General features: G+C 41.5%; 2 protein-coding genes and 1 pseudogene across 2 annotated transcripts in view; 2 read left to right on the forward strand and 1 right to left on the reverse strand.

Annotated features, from left to right (window-relative positions):
* The window catches only part of LOC141112525 (5-hydroxytryptamine receptor 3A-like), a 112,822-nt gene extending 101,797 nt beyond the window's left edge, over positions 1 to 11,025 (reverse strand). The window contains exons 1-2 of the mRNA XM_073605437.1: positions 10,919 to 11,025; positions 631 to 779 (exon numbers count right to left, since the gene is read on the reverse strand). Coding sequence (XP_073461538.1) covers positions 631 to 779; positions 10,919 to 11,006 — 237 coding nt within the window. The 5' untranslated portion in view covers positions 11,007 to 11,025. The remainder of the gene's footprint in view (positions 1 to 630; positions 780 to 10,918) is intronic.
* Positions 1 to 22,090, forward strand: part of LOC141112528 (inactive hydroxysteroid dehydrogenase-like protein 1) — a 465,623-nt gene that overhangs the window by 317,999 nt on the left and 125,534 nt on the right. The gene's annotated exons all lie outside the window — the stretch shown is intronic.
* LOC141113056 (U2 spliceosomal RNA) lies at positions 11,984 to 12,162 on the forward strand (annotated as a pseudogene).

The following is a 22,090-nucleotide window of genomic DNA, read 5'->3' on the forward strand; positions in this document are numbered from 1 at the left end:
TTAACACAGGCCCAATCCAACTGCTATATTGTAATCACTGTGAACCAATAAAACCCAGATTGCCTCTCAAAGCTTCATCAAAATCACCCAGGGATTCCAACCCCCGTCAGGTGCTGGCTTCCCAAGTAGGTAGAAGCGCACAACGGAGAGCTGCCGATTTCTATGTGTATCAGAAAGGCTTCAGCTTTGCCTCCTACCAAATTCACGTCCCCAAGTCTTCTATGACTAAGCCCATGAGTAGGTGAAACACGTTGGAAGAGCGTGGCTTGGAAGGAGACAAAATTGAAGCCTTTCTGATACACATTGAATTAGGTGGCTCTCCGGTGTGTGCTTCTATCTATTTGTTTTCAAATTTGCTATATTGTAATACTATGCAAATATCCACTGCTGTTTTGCCTGAATGCCAAAGCCTATAGAAACTGTCTTATTTTATCATTGTTAACCCAAATACAACATACAAGACAATTTATAACATTAAGAAGTGTATGGTCTGTCTCAGACTGAGTACCCCAACTCACCTTGAAGGCCCCACTTTCAAGGGATTTGAGATAATAGGTTTTTTTTGTTTGCAAAAATAAAGTAAATGTATGAATTTGATTTAAAACACATAGAAGCTTATGAAGATCTTACCAAATCTACGATGGTGTATAAGGTCATGTCAATGTTCACTATGGATGTATTTTTCCAATTCCTCACTGGACGCACCTTTGAGGCATTTGCTAGGTTTAATGATTGCAACAGATTTTGGAAACTACAGTTAGGCTGACACCAGACAGTATCTGTGAAGAAAAAAAATCCACATAATTTAGATCAGTAGATATAAAATTATGGAGTATAGGGTCTCAACTGTGGCCCCTCTAATCACCAAAGGGCCACACATAATACTCATCATATGTAATGCTACCGAGATTGTCAGAAACAGACTTACAAGTGGGGAGGGTCAGAGACTGCAGACATGCTACAGGTATTGTTAAGAAATGGAAATCTGCTGCAGAAGACAGTCAGAGACTGGAGACTTGCTATGTAAGATTGATAGAGATCATTGTCATTACAGCCCTCTGCAATTCAATGCCCCTATTCCCAGTACTGGAGTCTGCATGTAAAAAAGGGCCACAGGCTGCCCAGCAGGAATTAAGAGCATTTTAAGGAACATTCTGTGCAGACCCTAGCATATGAAGAGTACCTGTTCGGACAAACATATGGGAGCTGCCATTGCTGGCTTATTTTTAGAGTTTCAAGCACCAAGACTTATCCGGATCTTTATTACCTAGTGATATGTTAAATTAAAACTAGTATGCAGGATGGACGTTTAACGTTTAACCACTTCGCTGGCTGCCTGATTAACCCGGGTCAGTGCCCCTCTAGATAGTAAAGCCATGATCAGGAGACAGCCACTGAACCTGTACCTTAACCTCCCTGGCGGTATGATTATTTCAGATTTTTGATGCTGAAAGCGGTACAATTATTTTGCACAGAAATTTGGCGTTTTATATTATAGGCCTGTAATTCTTTGGAATGATTCACTTAAATCTGTCCAAACAAGAGTCTAGTAGACATCCCGGGTATGATAAAGTTTGAAAAACAAAATAAAAAATTATAATATAATAAATAACTATAAATAATTATAACAAATAATAATATAATAATAATAAAAATTATTCAATAATGTAATCAAATCAAAAACACTGAAATTTGCTCAGTTACAGAATTGTTGCTTTCGTTACTTTTAGTGTTTGATGACGGATTTCCCCACAAATCACTATCGCTCAATTCTGCGAGTGATTCTAATTTATTATTGCTGTTTTCTAGCTGGTCTGAAACCACTTTTGATGTGAAGGGATGGTTTTGGTTGCTATGGACAATCTCCAGTTTTCAGGCAGAAAGAACAGTATTTATAATATAAAACTGCATGCAGGGCACTGGGCAGACCACTAGGGACAAAGGGGATGTGTAATTATATGATACAGTACTGTAATCTGTAAGATTACAGTATACTGTATCTGTACTGTGTGTTTTACTTTTTGAATTTGGAGCCAAACTCCGTCTCCGTGCCTCACACTGCTCGCAGGGAACGGAGCTCGGCACTGTGAATCGAGCGAGACACAGCGGCTCGCCGATCACAGCGGGGAGACATCGCATCGATCCCGAGTCTGGCTCGGGGATACCGCTTTTGGTATTGAAAATCCACCCCGAGCCAGACTCGGGAATACCGCCAGTGGGGTTAAAGTGTATGTTTACCCAAAACTTGTTTTTTAGTTAGAGTATTTGCTATCTGTGTGCTATTGGGGAAATTTCCCTTAATTTGCTGACTTTAGAAAATTGGAAGATATCTCCTAAAATGAGGAGAGCTCCTATACTAGGCAATAGGGTCAATTCACTAAGAGTTAAATAACAGCAAATAAAATGTGGTAAAATAACGCATGTGGTAAATCAGTGGTGAAATGCTGTATTTTTTCGATTGGTAACTACTGCATTTTCTCATGTGGTAATTTATCGCACGTGTCGGTGGTTAAGGGTTGTTTAAGGTCATTTCCTATAACATTTTACATTATAACATCTTTGTTATTTTCCTTTTGCAAAAAACTATTTTTTAATCTAACATTTTTTACAGTAATCTGTACTTGGAGGCATTGGAATTTGAACTACCTTCTCAAATGTCTCCAGATGCTTGGTAATCCAAGCTGTGTCTTTTTCATGTGCATCTGTTGCCTGAAAATAGCTGTTAAGCTGTGTTGCGCTCCTTTACTAAATCCATCATTCCATGCATTCATAAAAATTAGGGGTTTTTTTGTAAATGCATGGCCTACTAGAGCTGTTGAAAGTGCTCTTTACACAGATTGTTCTATGTTTTTGGCCCAATTCTGTGCTGCTGCCTATGTTTATATTATGGAAACTAAAGAAAACGTGACTATATTTTTTAATACAGTTTATTAAACATTTTAATTTATTTTTCATGTTCCTATCCAAGTTTAACCTGCTGTAATGCTGTATATAACCAAATGTATTACAGTGGCCACTTCAATAGGTCACTTCTAGCTGGAATAATTGTCATGGTTGACATTGTTGCACTTTTGTTGCTCTTTTTTTCAACCTGACTAATTATATAACTATATATCTGCTTATTTATTTATTTATTTTTTTTAAGTTCTTGATGTTAAATTGCAGCCAATGTTTGCATTTAATTTGCACTGCACGTCATGCCTTTTTGATATGATAATAAAAAAATTTAAAAAATACTTGTGTACTCGAGATGTATGATGCCACATTTTGGTGTGTCCACTGCTGGTGGAAAAGTGTCAACTTTCTGTGGGTGGAATTAGGCTCTCGGTGGGTGGAATGCCCCTTTCTGAGGGTTTGAATAGGCCCCTCTTTCTGGTTACCGCCACCAAAAGGGTGGTGTTAAATATGGCACCTTTTTTTAGTACCTGTTTCGTTTGTGAATTTGACTTAAAGATTATAGCACGATTTTTTGTGATATTTACCAACAATTTAATTTTTTCGTTGTTTACCGCAAAATGGTTATTTTTTTTTTTACTGAACTGGACTTTATTTACCGCATGCGATAATTTATGCAAATGTGTAACCTGATACCCTTACCCCATGCAGTAAAGCTTAGTAAATTTACCCCAATGTCCCCATTTGAAGATTTACTCACACCTCTTGCTCTGCAGACAACTCTAAAATGTAGGATTTCCCCTCACTTTCTTTCTCCGTGACAATGGTCACCAGTACAAATAAAGGGGCAAATCTCCAATCCCCCCTTTGAGGACACAGACATAAGACTTAAACTTGACAGAAGGTCTAACCCAGGGGTGCTCAACCTTTTCAGAAGCGAGGGCCACTTAAGTAAGTTTGTAAGCGGTCGCAAGGCAGGCCAAAATGGAACTAAATGGTTCAGAATTTCTAATTTTTTATTTTGTATAACATAATGAGGGTTTTAACCTCCCTGGCGGTATGATTATTTCTGATTTTAGGTGCTGAAAGCGGTACAATTATTTTGCACAGAAATTTGGCGTTTTATATTGTAGGCCTGTAATTCTTAGGAATAGTTCACTTAAATCTGTCCAAACAAGAGTCTAGTAGACATCCCGGGTATGATAAAGTTTGAAAAACGAAATAAAAAATTATAATACACTGAAATTGTACACTGAAACACTGAAATTTGCTCAGTTGCAGAATTTTAGCTTTTGTTACTTTTAGTGTTTGATGACGGATCTCCTCACAAATCACTATCGCTCAATTCTGCGAGTGATTCTAATTTTTTATCGCTTTTTTCTAGCTGCTCTAAAACCACTTTTGATGTAAAGAGACAGTTTTGGTTGCTATGGACAATCTCCAGTTTCCTGGCAGAAAGAACAGTTTTATGTATATAAAACTGCATGCAGGACACTGGGCAGACCACTAGGGACAAAGGGGATGTGTAGTTATTTGATACAGTACTGTAATCTGTAAGATTACAGTATGCTGTATCTATACTGTGTGTTTCACTTTTGAATTTACCGCCGAACTCCGTCCCCGTGTGTCGCAACGCTCGCAGGGAACGGAGCTCGGCACTGTGAATCGAGCGAGACACGGCGGCTCGTCGATCACAGCGGGGAGACCTCGCAGGATCCAGGGGACAAGGTAAGTATGCTCTTCCTGGATCCTGCGATGCAAGCCCGAGTCTGGCTCGGGGATACCGCTTTTGGTATGTAAAATCCAACCCGAGCCAGACTCGGGAATACCGCCAGGGAGGTTAAACAACAATCAGGATAATCCTCATTGGATGTTTACCAACTGTTTAATCACAATCACAAAAAGAAAGAAAACGGACAGATGGACCCAATTGGACTGATCGTGTGAAAGGGGCCTAAGCCTAGGTTCACACTGACAGCAGGATTAAAATCATGGGAGTTCAGCTGAATTCACACAATTTCATACCCGCATGTCAGTCCGACTTCGGGGGCGATTTCAGAGACATCTGTGCGGGTTGCTGCACAGATGTTTATATAAATCGAACCCCGAAGTCCCCAAAAGTACAGAAACTACTTTTGGGAATCGGTGCAGCGCCACAAAGTCGGCGTCGCACCGATTCGGACGATGCCCTTGCCGGCATTAGCCGCCGATTTGGCATGCGATTTGACATGTCAAATCGCATGCCATATCGCTGCAATGTAAACATAAGGGTCCTTTCACGCGAGTGGTTCGCCCGGCGGACTCCACTTTGCCAAGCGGGGGATCGATCCGCTGATCCCCTCTGAGCAGGCGGATGAAAGGTCAATCTCTGCTCACTGTGTGGAGACAGACCTATTCGAGTACCGCTCTCCTCTATGGGGAGATCGGATAAAAATGGACCGCCTGTCCAATTTCATCCAATCCCATCCAATCTGATCCTCCAGATGTATAGAAAATAGGGTCACCATCCGTCTGGATTTCACGGACAGGATTGGATAGCGACGGTTGTCAGTGGGCATGTCACCGCTGACATCCGCCGCTCCATAGGAGTGAATGGAGTGCCCGATCAGGTCCGCCTGAAAAACTGGTCCGGCCGCACCTAGAGTATGCTGTCCAGTTCTAGGCACCAGTCCTCAGGAAGGATATACTGGAAATGGAGCGAGTACAAAGAAGGGCAACAAAGCTAATAAAGGGTCTGGAGGATCTTAGTTATGAAGAAAGGTTGCGAGCACTGAACTTATTCTCTCTCGAGAAGAGACGCTTGAGGGGGATATGATTTCAATATACAAATACCGTACTGGGGACCCCACAATAACAATAAAACTTTTTCGCAGAAGAGAGTTTAACAAGACTCATGGCCACTCATTAAAATTAGAAGAAAAGAGGTTTAACCTTAAATTACGTAGAGGGTTCTTTACTGTAAGAGCGGCAAGGATGTGGAATTCCCTTCCACAGGCGGTGGTCTCAGCGGGGAGCATTGATAGCTTCAAGAAACTATTAGATGAGCACCTGAATGACCGCAACATACAGGTATATACAATGTAATACTAACACATAATCACACATGGGTTGGACTTGATGGACTTGTGTCTTTTTTCAACCTCACCTACTATGTAACTATGGAAAGCCCATGTGAAAGGGCCCTAAGGCTGATTTTACATTGTTCCGCTGCTGTTTACCTGTTTCATGGGTGCAGCGCATTGCACCTGTGGCTTTCCTTCGGGTTATCTGTGCTTTGCCATAGACTTCTGTTCTATCTGGCAGGTGTGGTTCACTATTTGAAAGTGCACCAAAACTCCTGCATTTCAGAAACTGCGCTAAACCTGCAAGATAGATTAGAAGTCTATGGCTCAGTGCAGCTAACCCACAGGAAAGTCGCAGATGATCTACGCTGCATCTGGAGATCAGTGTAAAAAACAGCCTAATAACACTTTTTTTAAAAGTGCTTATATGGTATATGCCCATTGTAAAACGTTTGTGTTTAATACATAATATGCCCGTTGCTAAGCTGTGATGTTTAACCACTTATCTACAGAGCACTTTCACCCCCTTCCTGCCCAGGCCATTTTTCAGCTTTCAGTGCTGTCACAATTTGAATGACAATTGCGATCATGCTACACTGTAACTATGTGAAATTTGTATTATTTTCTTCTCACAAATAGAGCTTTCTTTTGGTGGTATTTAACCTCCCTGGCGGTATGATTTTTTCAGATTTTTGATGCTGAAAGCGGTACAATTATTTTTCACGGAAATTTGGCATTTTATATTGTAGGCCTGTAATTCTCAGGAATAACTCACTTAAATCTGTCCAAACTAGTAGACATCCCGGGTATGATAAAGTTTGAAAAACTAAATCAAAAATTATAATATAATATATAACTATAAAATAATTATAAAAAATAATAATATAATAATAAAAATTATTCAATAATGTAATCAAATCAAAAACACTGAAATTTGCTCAGTTGCAGAATTGTCGCTTTCCTTACTTTCAGTGTTTGATGACGGATTTCCCCACAAATCACTATCGCTCAATTCTGCAAGTGATTCTAATTTATTATCACTGTTTTCTAGCTGGTCTAAGAGCACTTCTGACGTAAACAGACATTTTTTGGTTGCTATGGACAATCTCCAGTTTCCAGGCAGAAGGAATAAAACTGCATGCAGGACACTGGACAAACCACTAGGGACAAAGGGGATGTGTAATTATTTGATACAGTACTGTAATCTGTAATATTACAGTGTACTCTATCTATACTGTGTTTTTTACTTTTTGAATTTGGCGCCGAACTCTGTCCCCGTGTGTCGAAACACTCGCAGGGAACGGAGCTCGGCACTGTGAATCAAGCGAGACACGGCGGCTCGCAGATCACATCGGGGAGACATCGAAGGATCCAGGGGACAAGGTAAGTAACCTCTACATGGATCCTGCGATGCGATCCCGAGTCTGGCCGGGGTTACCGCTTTTGGTATTGAAAATCCACCCCGAGCCAGACTCGGGAATACCGCCAGGGGGTTAATCACTGCTGGGATTTTTATTTTTTCCTAAAAAAAAATTAAAAGACCAAAAATTTTGAAAACATTTTTTTCTTAGTTTCAGTCAGTAAATTTTGTAAATAAGTAATTTTCTCCTTCACTGATGGACACTAATAGGCTGCACTGATGGGCACTGATGAGGCGGCACTTATGGACACTGATTATGTGGCACCGATGAGGAGGCACTAATATTCTGCACTTATGGGCACTGATAGGTGGCACTGATATGTGGTACTGATAAGCACTGATAGGCGGCACTGATGAGTGGCACTGGTGGGCATTGATAGGTGGCACTGGTGGGCATTTATAGGTGGCACTGACGGGCCCTGAAATCCGGCACTGGTGGGCACTGATATGCGGCATGGATAAGCGGAACTCATGGGGGGCACTAATAGTCACTGATGGGTATTAATGGGTGGCACTGATGGACATTGATGGGCTTTACTGATGAGCATTGATGGGCATCACTAATAGCACTGAAAGTCAGCACTGACTGACATTACTGATGGGCACTGATTTCTGACTGTGGTGGGCATTGATTGTTGGCACTGGTGGGCTTTGATTGCTGGCACTGGTTACTGGCAGGGCCGTTTAAAGGAATTTGGGGGCCCCAAGCAAAATGGATATGGAGGCCCCCCCAACCCCCCCTCGCACGCACGCAAAGCCTACAGGAATCACATCATAGCGATACAGTTTAAGTTCACCAACACTTTATATAAATAAAAAAGGTTTACAGTGCAAATACTGCCTTACGTACACACCAACATGGAAGCATTGTGGCAGTAAACAATGAGGTCTTAAAGCACCCATATGGCTGGGCATATAAATTATGTATAAGGGATAACATCTTGTACAGTGGACACAGTATATCTAACAATATCTAATGAGGAGAGCAAAAAAGAAAGATTTACCATAGCTTTACCATAGAAACAATTACCATAGCTTTCTTTCCATTTTCTTTCTTTACCATTCCATTTGCATCTTATTGCTTCTTTTTTGAATCAGGTAATATGTATTAAAGCTTTTTGCAAAATTTTACAAAGCAGAGAAAAGACTCTACAGTAGAATGTACTGTAGAGTCTTTTCTCTGCTTTGTAAATTTTTGCAAAAAGCTTTAATAAATATTACCTGATTCAAAAAAGAAGCAATACGATGGAAATGGGATGGTAAAGAAAGAAGAAGATGGAAAGAAAGCTATGGTAATTGTTTTTATTATGGTCAGCAAGCTACCATATTTTTATTACTAAATGGGTCTTGATGACTGCCTCCCCCCCTTACTACTCCCCCCCCGTTCTTTTTAACCCCCCTCCCTACCGTGTACCGTGCGGCAGGAGATTCAGTTTTCTGTTCCCGGCCGGCCGGACTGAAAGGAAGTGAGCACTCAGTGTGTGCACTTCCTGTCAGTCCGGCCGGGAACAGGAAACTGAATGTCCTGTACCACGCGGACTGCAGGAGGAAGGAAGAGGAGCTCGGCCACGCTACAGGCTGCAGCTTATAGGAAGCAGCGGCCAGTGGCGCGGCTGGGGCCCCAGGCCAGCTCGGGGCCCCAAGCAATTGCTTGTTTTGCCTGTCCTGTCGTGACGGGCCTGGTTACTGGCACTGGTGGGCAATGGTTGCTGGCACTTGTGGCGATCTAATGTAATCAGGGCACTGATCATCAGTGCCCTGATTACATCTCTCACTGTCCCCTGCAAGGAGATGCCGCTGATCGTCTCTCCTCGTCACACTCTGTTAGTGTGAGGCGAGGAGCGCCGATTACCCGCACTTCCTTGTTTACATGTGACTGGCTATGATTGGAACCTAGCAACACGGCACGACCACGATCGGGTGCGCCGTCATATGACGTCCACCCAGAACGAGAGCCGCACCGTTCCACCGTCATTTGACAGTGGGCAGTCAGCAAGTGGTTAATAAACTTAAAGTGGATGTAAACCCAATTCATGAAATTTGAGCTGGGCACATATATCTATAGTGTTTTCTTATCTCTTGTATCTCTTGTGTATCTCTTATCTCCCCAAAGCACTATGTCCCGTGGCTTTCTCCTGCTCCGTTGTTCTGTTATCAGCATGATAACGTCTGACAAGTTCTCCGTCAACTGAGATAAAACCAGGTTGAATCCTATGTGGAGACGTGTGCCTTTTCTCCAATCAGCTATCTTTGTTGTGTGCCTAGACTTCACTTCCAGTGCTGAACAGGAAGAGAAAATCTCTAACACAATTTGAACTTTCTAAAGAATATATAAAGCTGAAGACAGCAGATATACATGTAAAACGTATGTAGGGAGATTTGTTTCATCTCTGTGTATCATCTGAGGCTGTTCACTGGGTATATGTGAGGGTTTACACCCACTTTATCTTTTATCTTGCAATTTCTTCTGGCATTCCTGGCTATTATAAAGCTTCCTGTTCCAGGTGGAGTGATACCAAATGCATTGCATGCCTGGGACAGGAGCCAGTGCTACAGAGGAAGCATCGACTTATGCGGCTCTTGCATCCTCTGCAGCCGCTTGCTTCCTCTGGCGCTGGCTCCATCCACTTTGATGCTCTGGGATGGTGGGTGGACAACCTGTGATCTGGGCTTGCCGATCCGTCATCCCAGAGCAGGAGGTCGAGGGCCACATCAAAAGGCTCGTGGCCCGCAGGCCACCAGTTGAGCAGCTCCTGTATCTTCTATTTTCAGAGGTTCATATGTGCATCTCCCATTTATATCCGTACATGACAAAACTCTTACATTACTGAACAAATTCAGAAAACACATATTAAAAGATAGGATCAGCAGCACTTAAAAGCACTCAAAATGGGATATAATCAATTTTCATTTGAACAAAAAATTGCTAGATATATAACCTCACCCCAACAGAGCTTTAGAAGGCAATTGTTTTAAAACTGTACCTGAGCTTTGGTAATGCAGGACAAAGTAACAGGTTTGACCAAATTCTTCCAGCAGCTCATACTCACTACCACATACTACATATACTTTAAATACTAATGAGTGACAAAAGAACAGTATAGGCACATATACTGTATAACCACACACACACACACTACTATATTAAATTGTGTTCACAACAAAAATACAAGTTAACACGTAGTGCATTTTTGTATATTGACCTTGAGTTAACAATCCTGGCGTTAAGGGTTGCATTTATCTGTCTGAAATGATGATGTGTGGACAGGTTCTAATATAACGATTTATTTTCCGGGTTGTATGGATAAGCCCGTAGAACAGCGGTGATTCCAAAAAAATTCTAACTGTTAATTGACTATTTTCTCTACAGAGCTCAGTCAATGGCACCTGCTGGAGTCACAGGTAACCTGGCAAAATTACAGATATTGTATGAATATACTAGGCAATTAAGTGTAACTTTACATTTTGACTTACATGAAACAAAAAAATACAATACAACTTTCTGTCGTCAATAATGAATGCTATGTGGTACACCACTTACCTGCGGAGATCAAAGAGAGCAGCAAGATCAGCAGCATATGTGGAGACATTTTAATAGAGGATTCAGTATAGCTCCATATTTTCCCCATAGTGAAAGACTTTCTAGAACTGGTTGTAGGAGGAATGAAAAAAAATGCAAACTATATTCAAATAGTGGAAAAACTTGTTTCCCATCATCATCCTTACCCATGGCAATTAAAATAGGTGAACAGGTTTTACATAACTTGAAAATTTACGTTTATGACTAAATGAATGTTTTATTGCTTGCAGCATTTCCTCGGGTCATGAGTGACTTTTAGCAAAATTGCTGTTCCATTGTAGGATGATTTTCGGAGAAACCATTAGCTTTTCATGTCTTTTTTTTTTTACCATTTATAGCCTTTCTATTTAATTTATGATATTGTATGCAATCTTTGTTTTGCAAATTTTTAACACATGACAAGGACATTCCATAACAATAAGTGTTAGCTAAGGGGACATAGCTTACTGGAACCTTGCTTTGTCTGACTGAAACCTTAAAGCCCACCTCCAGGGAGGACAAAAATGCTGCCTCTTAGTGGGGCTGCCTCCGCACTGCAAGGAATAAATGCTTGGTTATGTCTAGGGGGCTGAAAAAATGTATTTTACTTCCCGATCCTCCACTTTCCTGGTAGCCAGCGCTCTTCTTTCCTCCCATACCCAGATAGCAAGTAATCGTGCTGCAAGTTTAAAAATGACTTGCTAACCTATTGCTAGACTTGTCAGGCTTCTGAAGTTTGTTGCACAATTGCAGCAAGTCCGCATTGCATGACTCCAGATCACCTTTCTTTGCAAACATTCTGCAAGTCAGTTGCAAGTTCTGTTTCAGTTCTGTTGTGCAATAGTCATCCCACCACATGCTGTAGACTCACCACTGCAACTTTGCTCTTGCTAGAGATTTGCCACGCAAATTTGCTACAAATTGGAAAACTAGAACTTGTGCTTAAGGTGCTCTGCAAGTGTACAACTTGGCAGTGAAAATGTGCAGCAAGTTAACAGACTTACAATTTGTGGCAAATTATCTTTACTATCGGAATACACTCTGGCAGTCGCTGCTTGGCCTTTTGGCTAAAATCAAGTGTGGTATCTGTTCTTATCAGTTTTCGGGAGGAAGAAAGCTGCTGTCCAATGGACCTGGTTCATATTTTTCTGATGTAATAATGTGGGAACTGTGTGTCAAGGCTGGGCTCAGCCCTTCCTTCTCTGAGCTGACCGCCAGCTCCTTTCTCTCCACAGTGACTCAGCTGTTGATGATCTGCTCGTCAGTCCTGGCTACTTTAAGCCGTCCAGCTCATGTCATCTCTGCCTTCGCCTTTGGTCACTTCTCAGAGACTTTCTCTTTCTAACGTCCCTTCTGGCTCCTGATCCTGCTTGCTGTACTACTAAGTTGATCTCTGGCTCTCTGACATTGGCATTGGCTGACTACCCGATCTGGTTACTGAACTCTGGCTATGTATTGATTACGCTTACTCTGTTTACCTTTTTATTATTATTAAACAAGTGTGATTAACTGTACTTCTGTCTCAGTCTGATTCATGGTTTCTGACAGTAGGCGAAGGCCATGAATTTAGAAGATGCAGTCAGTCCACTTGTTGGTAATATTTTTTCCAGATTGGATGACCAGGATCACCACATGGATCAGTTTGCCTTGGTGTTACAAACGCTCCTGAGTCGCACGGCTCACCTGGAATCTTCCACTATGGCTGCTCCAGTACAACCTGTGTTGCAGGCCATCCCTGCTGCTGCTCCAGTCTCTGTGCAGGCACCTGCCTCTAGTATTACCTCTTTAAGAGGCATGTCTGGTTCCGCTCCGCTTCCCCAGCGATTTGGGAGCGACCCAGTTCAATGCAGAGGCTTTCTCAACTAGGTTGAGATATACTTTGAGATGCTGCCCCAGGCATTTCCCACGGACAGAAGCAAAGTAGGTTTCATGATATCTTTGCTTTCTGAGAGAGCCTTGGCCTGGGCAAACCCTCTATGGGAGACGCAAAAACCCGTGGTCTTGGGTTACCCAGAATTTGTGGCTTCCTTCAAAAGGGTATTTGATGTTCCCGCATGCTCCTTTTCTGCTGCCAAGAGCCTCATGTCCATCAAACAGAGTACTAGAACTGTTGCCAATTACGCCATTGAATTCCGTACTCTGGCAGCAGAGGTTGCTTGGAACAATGAGGCCCTCGTGGCTGTTTTTTCTCATGGTCTCTTGGATAACATCAAGGATGACCTTGGTCAGATCTGTGCCTTGCTACAATTCTGTCTCTGAGCTCTTCAGGCAGTTCCTTTGACCACATGATTCTCATTTGCTCTGACATGCACTGTGAGCTGTAAGGTCTTATAAAGACAGGTGTGTGGCTTTCCTAATCAAGTCCAATCAGTATAATCAAACACAGCTGGACTCAAATGAAGGTGTAGAACCATCTCAAGGATGATCAGAAGAAATGGACAGCACCTGAGTTAAATATATGAGTGTCACAGCAAAGGGTCTGAATACTTAGGACCATGTGATATTTCAGTTTTTCTTTTTTAATAAACCTGCAAAAATGTCAACAATACTGTGTTTTTCTGTCAATATGGGGTGCTGTGTGTACATTAATGAGGAAAAAAATGAACTTAAATGATTTTAGCAAATGGCTGCAATATAACAAAGAGTGAAAAATTTAAAGGGGTCTGAATACTTTCTGTCCCCACTGTATGTCTAAATGTAGCATTTATGTGTAGGAGGGTTTCACCACCATTGTAAATCTTGCCAGATAACCTATCTAGCCAAAAGTATTGAGACGCTTGCCTTTACACACACATGATCTTTAATGGCAGTCTAGTCTTAGTCCGTAGGGTTAAAATTTGATTTGGCCCACCCTTTGCAGCTAGAACAGCTTGTGGAAGGCTGGGAAGCCTGTCCACAAGATTTAGTGTGTCTATGGCAATGTTTATCCATTCTTGCAGAAGTGCATTTGTGAGGCCAGGCACTGATGTTGGATAAAAAGGCCTGGCTCGCAGTCTCTACTCTAATTCAGCCAAAGGGTGTTCTATCGGTTTGAGGTCAGGACTCTGTGCGGGCCAGTCAAGTTTCTCCACCCCAAACTCACTCATCCATGTCTTTATGGACCTTGCTTTGTGCACTGGTGTGCAGACATGTTGGAACAGGAAGGGGCCATCCCCAAACTGTTCCCACAAAGTTGTGAGCATGAAATTGTCCAAAATGTCTTGGTATGATGATGCCTTCACTGGAACTAAGGGGACAAGCCCAACCCCTGAAAAACACCCCCACACCATAATCCCCCCTCCACCAAATGATTTGGACCAGTGCGCAAAGCAAGGTCCATAAAGACATGGATGAGTGAGTTTGGAGTGGAGGAACTTGACTGGCCTGGACAGAGTCCTGACCTCAACACAACAGAACACCTTGGGGATGAATTAGAGTGGAGACTGTAAGCCAGGCCTTCTCGTCCAAAATCAGTGCCTGACCTCACAAATGCGCTTCTGGAAGAATGGTCAAACATTCCCATAGACACACTCCTAAACCTCGAGGACAGCCTTCCCAGAAGAGTTGAAGCTGTTATAGCTGTAAAGGGTGGGCCAACTCAATATTGAACGCTAAGTACTAAGACTGGGATGCCATTACAGTTCATGTGCATGTAAAGGCAGGCGTCTGAATACTTAGGCCAATATATTGTATATTGCTTGTGACACTGAGCATGGCTTCGGGTTTAGGGCTGGTTCACACCACAGAGATGCATACAACATGTGTAAGGCTGCCTGCTGGCTAAATGGGCAGTAATTCCATCTAGCAGCACTGGGGTTGATGTTTTAATTCCCCAATATCCTAATGCTTGTGTTGAAGTTTATATGTTCTCCCTGTGTGGGTTTCTCACCACAATCCAAAGACATGCTGGCATTTTATTTGTCTCCTGTCAAAATAGTCTCTAATGTAAGAAATTTAATTTTGGACTTTAGATTGGAAACTCATTGCAGCCAGGGACTGATGTTATTTGGGGTTATTTACGAAAGGCAAATCCACTTTGCACTACTTATTTTCCTTGCATGTCCCCCTCGGATCTACAGCAACTGCACTTCCAGGTGTACTTTCAGTGCAATTTCAAGTGCACTTTGCACTTGTAGTGAAAAGTGGATTTGCCTTTCTTAAATAACCCCCAATGTTTGTTAGCACTAATCATGCCCAGGGACTTGGATGTTAAAATTGTAGGGTTTACACTGCACAGGTACATATACTTAGAAAACTGTTGCTTTGTTAATGTGCATGCAAATGGACTTTGATCTTTGGCCTGTAGTTGGAGATTTGATGCACATAGCCAAGGGCTAACACAGTTGTAAATAGTATTATGTGTTCCTGCTCATCAGGTGCAATCACTTTAGACATACATGAAGAGACAGATTGAAAGATACTGGTGGGATTGTACTTCTATTGGGCGTGTGTCAGTGTGCTAACAATACAAGCTCTCTTATATAAAGGGCTACAGTAGGGTGTGGGGGGGGTCGTTTGGCCTGAGGAGGCCAGGTTTTTTGCTGTGATTTGTGGGGAGGGTAGAGAAGGAATGATATTGTGCATAATGACAAACACCCAACAAGGGTTGTTTGCTGAAATTCTTGCGCATTTTTTCCATCAAAAGTGGCTTTATGTGGCCATGCTGTCAATGTTATGTAGCGCTGGTAGATTTTCATCTACCGCTTATAGGTAAATTTAGTGGGTTATCTGTTTTATACATAGTCAGATTTAACCTCTGTTCTAGTTTGGCTGAGTTGCATGTAGTTTCACACTGTGCCTGTGGGTGTCGTTGTCGCCATGGGTCGGTGTTGGAAAGGCAACACGCTGAAGCGTATGGGTGCTCTTCTGTCCCAGAGATAACTCGGTGGAGGTGATCCTCTGAGTTGCATTCTGGGAGAGGGTATTTATGGGACAGACGCCATGTTTTAGGTTCGTTTTTGTTCCACCTGCTGGCCCTCCTGGCCGACAGGTATGTGTTAGGAGTACTATCGCGTGGTCCTCCGACCGGGAGGACCATGTTGCTGCAGCGTGTGGGTGGGCCCAGAAGCCTGTCTGGGGCCTACCATAGCGGCGAGGGAATGAATAGTGGGCACAATAAAGCGCCCGCATCATGGGATTGTGGTCGCCAAAAAAAAAGAAAAAAAGAAATGATTTATAAAGTTTTTTTTATTTAAAAAAAAATAAAAAAAAGGGCGGGCTGGTCATGAGGCAAGGAGCGGGGAAAACGTTTTTTCCTCAGACTGAGAGGCTATATAAGCCTCTGCGTGGCAGACCCACTCACACTTGCCCTGAGGTGGCTTAAGCTTGAGCTCCCCTGCGCTAACTTGGCTGGCTTGGGCTGTCTCTGGGCATGAAGTCGCTAGAAAGAAGAGTCCTTGAATGGGCTGCAGCAGAAGGAGGTGACGAATGGCTCCAGCGGTGTTTAGCTCTCTCAGAAACGGACACTCCTGTAGGTAATGTAGCGGAACAGCGAGCCAGGGAGCCACTCTGTGAATCTCGGCCAGCTGTCTCTGACTCAGCACAGCGCTCACCGGCTCGCAGCATTCAGCGGAGCTTTCCCTCAGAACGTTCTTTTTTAGAAACAGCAGCGGTGACTGAGGATAGAATTATAGCCATAACTGAGCAAGCAGAGTCAGTGCAAGGGGTTAGAAGAAGCAACAGGTGGGGGAAAAGAAGTAGGAGAGTTTTATCCCCTTCTCCAAGCGCAATAGCCATGGCAGCGGCAGAACACACATATCATCCACACCACGCAGGGAAACTCAGCCCAGGAATGAAGCAGTTTTCCCTAGTTTAACAGATGTTTCACCGGACTCTCCACCTGCAAGACAGGAGTCGCCACAGTATGTGAGAGCCCCTCTATCTCTTTCCTCCCTTACAGGTGATATTAGTCAAGCAGAGCCAGGTATACAGATTCCAGTCAGATGCAGTCATTCTGAATACAGTCCAGTCGGTGAGTTTTCTCAAAAAGAATTAATTAACCAATTACTAGTTTCATTAAATAAATTTAATGAGCATATATCTACTAATAATACTACATCTGTGCCAACAAATTTATCTACTTCTCCAGTTATTGTTTGGTCTGGTAATTCTGCTAATATTAATCCTGTTGCTATAAATTCAAGCATTCCTGTAAGCATTCCTAATTCTATTTCGGAGACATGTTTCAAGGAGGTACTTCCTTGTGAAATGTCTCCTTTAGGTTTCCATTTGCCTTTAGCAGTAAAAGAAAAAATATGGAAAGGTGAATTCTTGGATTTATTATCTTTATTACCTATTGTGAAAGATTTAATAAAAACTGATAAAAGATCTGAGGATAGTACGGAAGATAGACGCCGTTCTGTTTCTAGATCCTTTTTTAATTGGCTGCAGGCATTTTGTATATTCTCTGCAATAATGGGGGAAAAGCATCCAGAGAAATGTACTGGGCTTTTTCAACATTTGGAACATATTCTGGAAGCTTATAAAAGTTTCGGTGGTTTAGGATGGTTTAGTTATGATGAATCTTTCCGTCAAAAAATTGCAATATATCCTAATTTAAAATGGGGTAACAAAGATGTGGGGCTATGGTTAAACTTAATTATCCCACAGAAGCAGATATATACAAGACCACAGCCCCAGTCAAACTTGACCTAAAATGCGTTAGCATCAGTTTAAAAAAAAGGAACACGTTACGCATTTAATGAAAATCAATGCAACTGGTTGAATTCATGTAGTTATCGTCATGAATGTTCTTTTTGTTTTGGTAACCACCCAGTCTCAAGATGCTTTAAAAGAACATCTAACAATCAAGTCAGGGATCATACAAAAGGCCTGCACACCTGTGAGGCTAGTCGAAATGTATCCATGGCTATTGTTATACCCCGACAAGGGGAAAGCTCAATTACTAATTGAAGGTTTTTCAACAGGTTTTAAACTCCCTATTTTTACAGGTCCAGGCTGTCATTTATCGAACAATCTAAAATCAGTTTCCCGCCATACTGAAATAGTTAGGGATAAATTAATAAAGGAAATTGCAGCCAATGGGATTACTGGCCCCTTTATCTCACCACCATTTATTAATTTTCGTGTTTTCGGGTTTAGTACCCAAAAAAGAGCCGAATTCCTACAGGCTCATTCACCATCTATCGTTTCCTACGGGTCAATCTCTAAATGACGAAATTGATCCTTTATCGACTTCGGTCAAGTATGGTACGTTCGATGATGCTATCCAAATTATTTAAAAGTTTGGTCGGGGTGCTTTATTAGCAAAAGCAGACATCCAATCAGCCTTTAGACTATTGCCCATTGCCCCGGAATCTTACAATTCATTGGGTTTTTGTTTTGAAGGTTATTTTTTCTATGATAAATGCCTTCCAATGGGTTGCTCATTATCTTGCTATTATTTTGAAGTTTTTGCTTCCTTTCTTCAGTGGGTGCTACAATTTGAATCTGGCCATACTGGAATTATTCATTATTTAGATGACTTCATGTTCATTGGCCCACCGAATTCTTTAATATGCACCTTAATCCTCAGGTTATTTTTCCTTTTAACAAAATACTTCAACATTCCCTTAGCAATTGAAAAAACTATTTTCCCATCTCCAATCATTGAATTTTTAGGCATTAAGATTGATACGCACTTATTCCAGTTTGAATTACCTCCTCAAAAAATTTATAGGTTACAATCCTTCATTTCATTCTTCCTGCGCAGAAAAAAGATCTTATTTAAAGAGCTTCAATCTTTTCTGGGTCTTTTGGCTTTTGCAACCAGCGTTATGCCTATGGGAAGAATATTTTCTAGAAGGCTATCTTTGGCTATGTCAGGTTTCAAATCCCCTTTTTCCCGCATTAGGTTGACTTGTGCGGATTGTGAGGATTGTGAGGATTTACTGGTATGGTCCCAATTTCTACAAGAATTTAATGGCAGATCTTTTTTCCAGGAAGACTTTGTTTTCGCAGCAGATTTAGAATTATTCACAGACGCTGCTGGTTCTCAAGGTTTTGCTGCGATTTTTCGTTCACATTGGTGTTCGGGCCCGTGGCCCCCCCTTTGGATTGCTAACAAATTTACAAAGAACATAGTTTTGCTGGAACTCTTTCCAGTTTTAGTTGCTTTGGAAATTTGGGGTGATCAGCTCGCTAACAAAAGAATTATTATCAATACAGATAATAGAGGTGTATTATTTGCTTTAAACTGCCTTTCTTCAAAATCGGTATTAGTCATAAAACTCTTGCGTTATTTAGTCCTATTATGCTTAAAATTAAACATTTGGATTAAGGCGAAACATATACCAGGCAATCTTAATGTCATCGCTGATGCCTTATCTCGATTCCAGATGGCTCGCTTCAGACAGCTATTACCTCATGCAGATCTGGTTGGGCACCATTGCCCGAGTCATCTTTGGGATTTAATTTAAATCCAGTAATTCAGGTTATTAAGCATTCGATCGCTCCTAAAACATGGACTGATTATTCAGTTGCATGGGAAAGGTGGTTGAATTTCAATAATTGGGCTCTAAGGGTCTACCACTTTCTGAGAGTTCAATTTTAGCATTTCTGTGTTCATTAATTCAATCGGATTTTTCCTTTAACCACATTAATAAAATATTAGCTGGAGTCTCCTTTTTCTTGAAGCTGAATAATTTTCCAGCTTGTAACAGTTTCTTTTCTGTTAGACAGGCTTTAAAGGGTTTACGGAAGAAAAACTTGACACCAGATAGGTGCAGGCCAATTACTGTGGAATTATTATCTAAGCTGTGTTTGGCTACTCCTTTTGTTTGCATCTCAGAGTATGAGGCTATATTATTTCATGCTGCTTTTGTTTTGATGTTTTTTGCGGCTTTTCGTATATCTGAGATGTTACCAAATAACAAACACAGTTTAGAAGGTTTGTTTTTATCAGAAGTGTCTTTTTCGGAAGATAAGGTCCTTGTTTTTGTCAGAAAATCCAAAATGGATAGATCAGGTAAAGGTCAATGGCTCAATCTATTTGCTTTTGGGGACTCCATCCTCTGTCCTTTATTAATTCTAAAAAAAATACCTTGCTGCCAGACCAACTTCAGGTCAGCATTTTTTTTGTTCATATTGATTCCTCTCCTATGACAAAACTTCAGTTTTCAGCAGTATTAAGACGTTGTTTTTTCTCATTTAGGCCTTTCGCTTTTTACATTTTCTACTCATTCTTTCAGAATTGGAGCTGCTACAGAAGCTGCTAGATGGGGTTTGAGTGATGAGGTCATTATGAGATTGGGTAGATGGGAGTCTAGTAGATTTAACATTTACATCCGACCTAACTTGTCTCTTTGATTCTAGGTGCCAAATCTTGCATATGGATATTTGGCCATTCATACATTTATTGGGCTCATAAGAGAGCTTCACAGCATTGTTATGGTTCCAATCTATCTTTACCTTCCGATAAGTTTCTTATTTTATGGAAAGGAATTCGTGGTTTACAATGGACTGATCTTTTTCTTCATATTTCTGAATTTTTCATTCTTGGCCTTATCCAACTATGATAATTTTACACATTGGAGGTAACGATGTGGGTAGATTAAAAAGTTTGGATTTAATGTTTCTAATAAAGCAAGATTTGCATCGTTTAAGAGTAATGTTTCCAAATACTTGTGTTGTTTTCTCTGAGATGGTCTCTCGCTTACATTGGTTGTACTCTAAAGACAGCAGACCATTGGAAAAGATAAGACGGAGAATTAATCATTCAATTGAAAAATTTTTACCATCAATTGGGGGGGATTTCCTTCCGTCACATAGATTTGGAAGGAGGTTTTCCCGGTCTTTACAGACAAGATGGCGTACATCTTTCAGATGTTGGTCTTGACATTTTCAATTTAGGTCTGCAAAATTGCATTGAACAGGCCGCGGTGCTGGGGTAGCCTGGTTTTGTTTTCAAAACCCGGCTGGTGGGGACTTGTTTTTATTGAAATGATTTATTTACAGCTCGAGTCCTATGACTGAGCGAGTTAGAATTGTTTTGAATCTGAAAGAGTATTTATTGATATTTCATTATTTATTTGAATAAAGTTATTTGTTTTAATTCTAACACCAATAAAGGTGCCGCGGCCATTTCAACACCAACCTGTTGTAGTGTACTTATTTATGAATATATAGTGCGACCTACATTCCCATGAATAGTGGGCACAATAAAGCGCCCGCATCATGGGATTGTGGTTGCCAAAAAAAAAGAAAAAAAGAAATTATTTATAAAGTTTTTTTTATTTAAAAAAAATAAAAGGGCGGGCTGGTCACGAGGCAAGGAGCGGGAAAAACGTTTTTTCCTCAGACTGAGAGGCTATATAAGCCTCTGCGTGACAGACCCGCTCACACTTGCCCTGAGGCGGCTTAAGCTTGAGCTCCCCTTCCCTCCCACCCTTGTCGCTGGCACCATTATGTGGTTATGTCACCCTTGAATCAAGGGGGGACTTGTTTTTATTGAAATGATTTATTTACAGCTCGAGTCCTATGACTGAGCGAGTTAGAATTGTTTTGGATCTGAAAGAATATTTATTGATATTTCATTATTTATTTGGATAAAGTTATTTGTTTTAATTCTAACACCAATAAAGGTGCCGCGGCCATTTCAACACCAACCTGTTGTAGTGTACCTATTTATGAATATATAGTGCGACCTACATTCCCATGGTCCTGTGCTGTCTGTCCTACGGGAAGAAGCTAGACAACTGAGAAGATCCCAGGGGAGGACCCGTCATGGAAGGATCATGCAGAGTGCTGGTCTGGAGAGGGGCCTGGTGACTCAGTTGGAGGAAGCATCCTAAAGTTAACCTACCACATAGTACTGCCGGGTCGGCTTAAAGGTTCTAGTGCTGTGTTTGCTGTCCATCGTGAACCATTACATCCTGTGGCAGAGGATCGTACGGGTTTCTATTCCATTCAAGTCTGTGGCAGACACATTTGTTTGTGCTGCGTGCCGGTTGCTAGGTTAGTGAGAGAAACCTATCCGGGCGGGCAAAGATTTAACTCTAAAAGGAGAGTACATTCATCTACAAGATTCCAATTCATAATACTACATCAAGAAAAGGTATTTGAACTTCCCTGCAACTCTTCTTCTACCTCTTTCCTGCTACTTCCTTCAGTTACTCTTTATTAAAGCATTGGAAAAGATACTCAAGTGTCTGGTGTTTACACTGTCTGGGATTAAAC

The sequence above is a fragment of the Aquarana catesbeiana genome, linkage group LG11 (genome assembly GCF_042186555.1).
Source record: "Aquarana catesbeiana isolate 2022-GZ linkage group LG11, ASM4218655v1, whole genome shotgun sequence".
Lineage (NCBI taxonomy): Eukaryota > Metazoa > Chordata > Amphibia > Anura > Ranidae > Aquarana > Aquarana catesbeiana.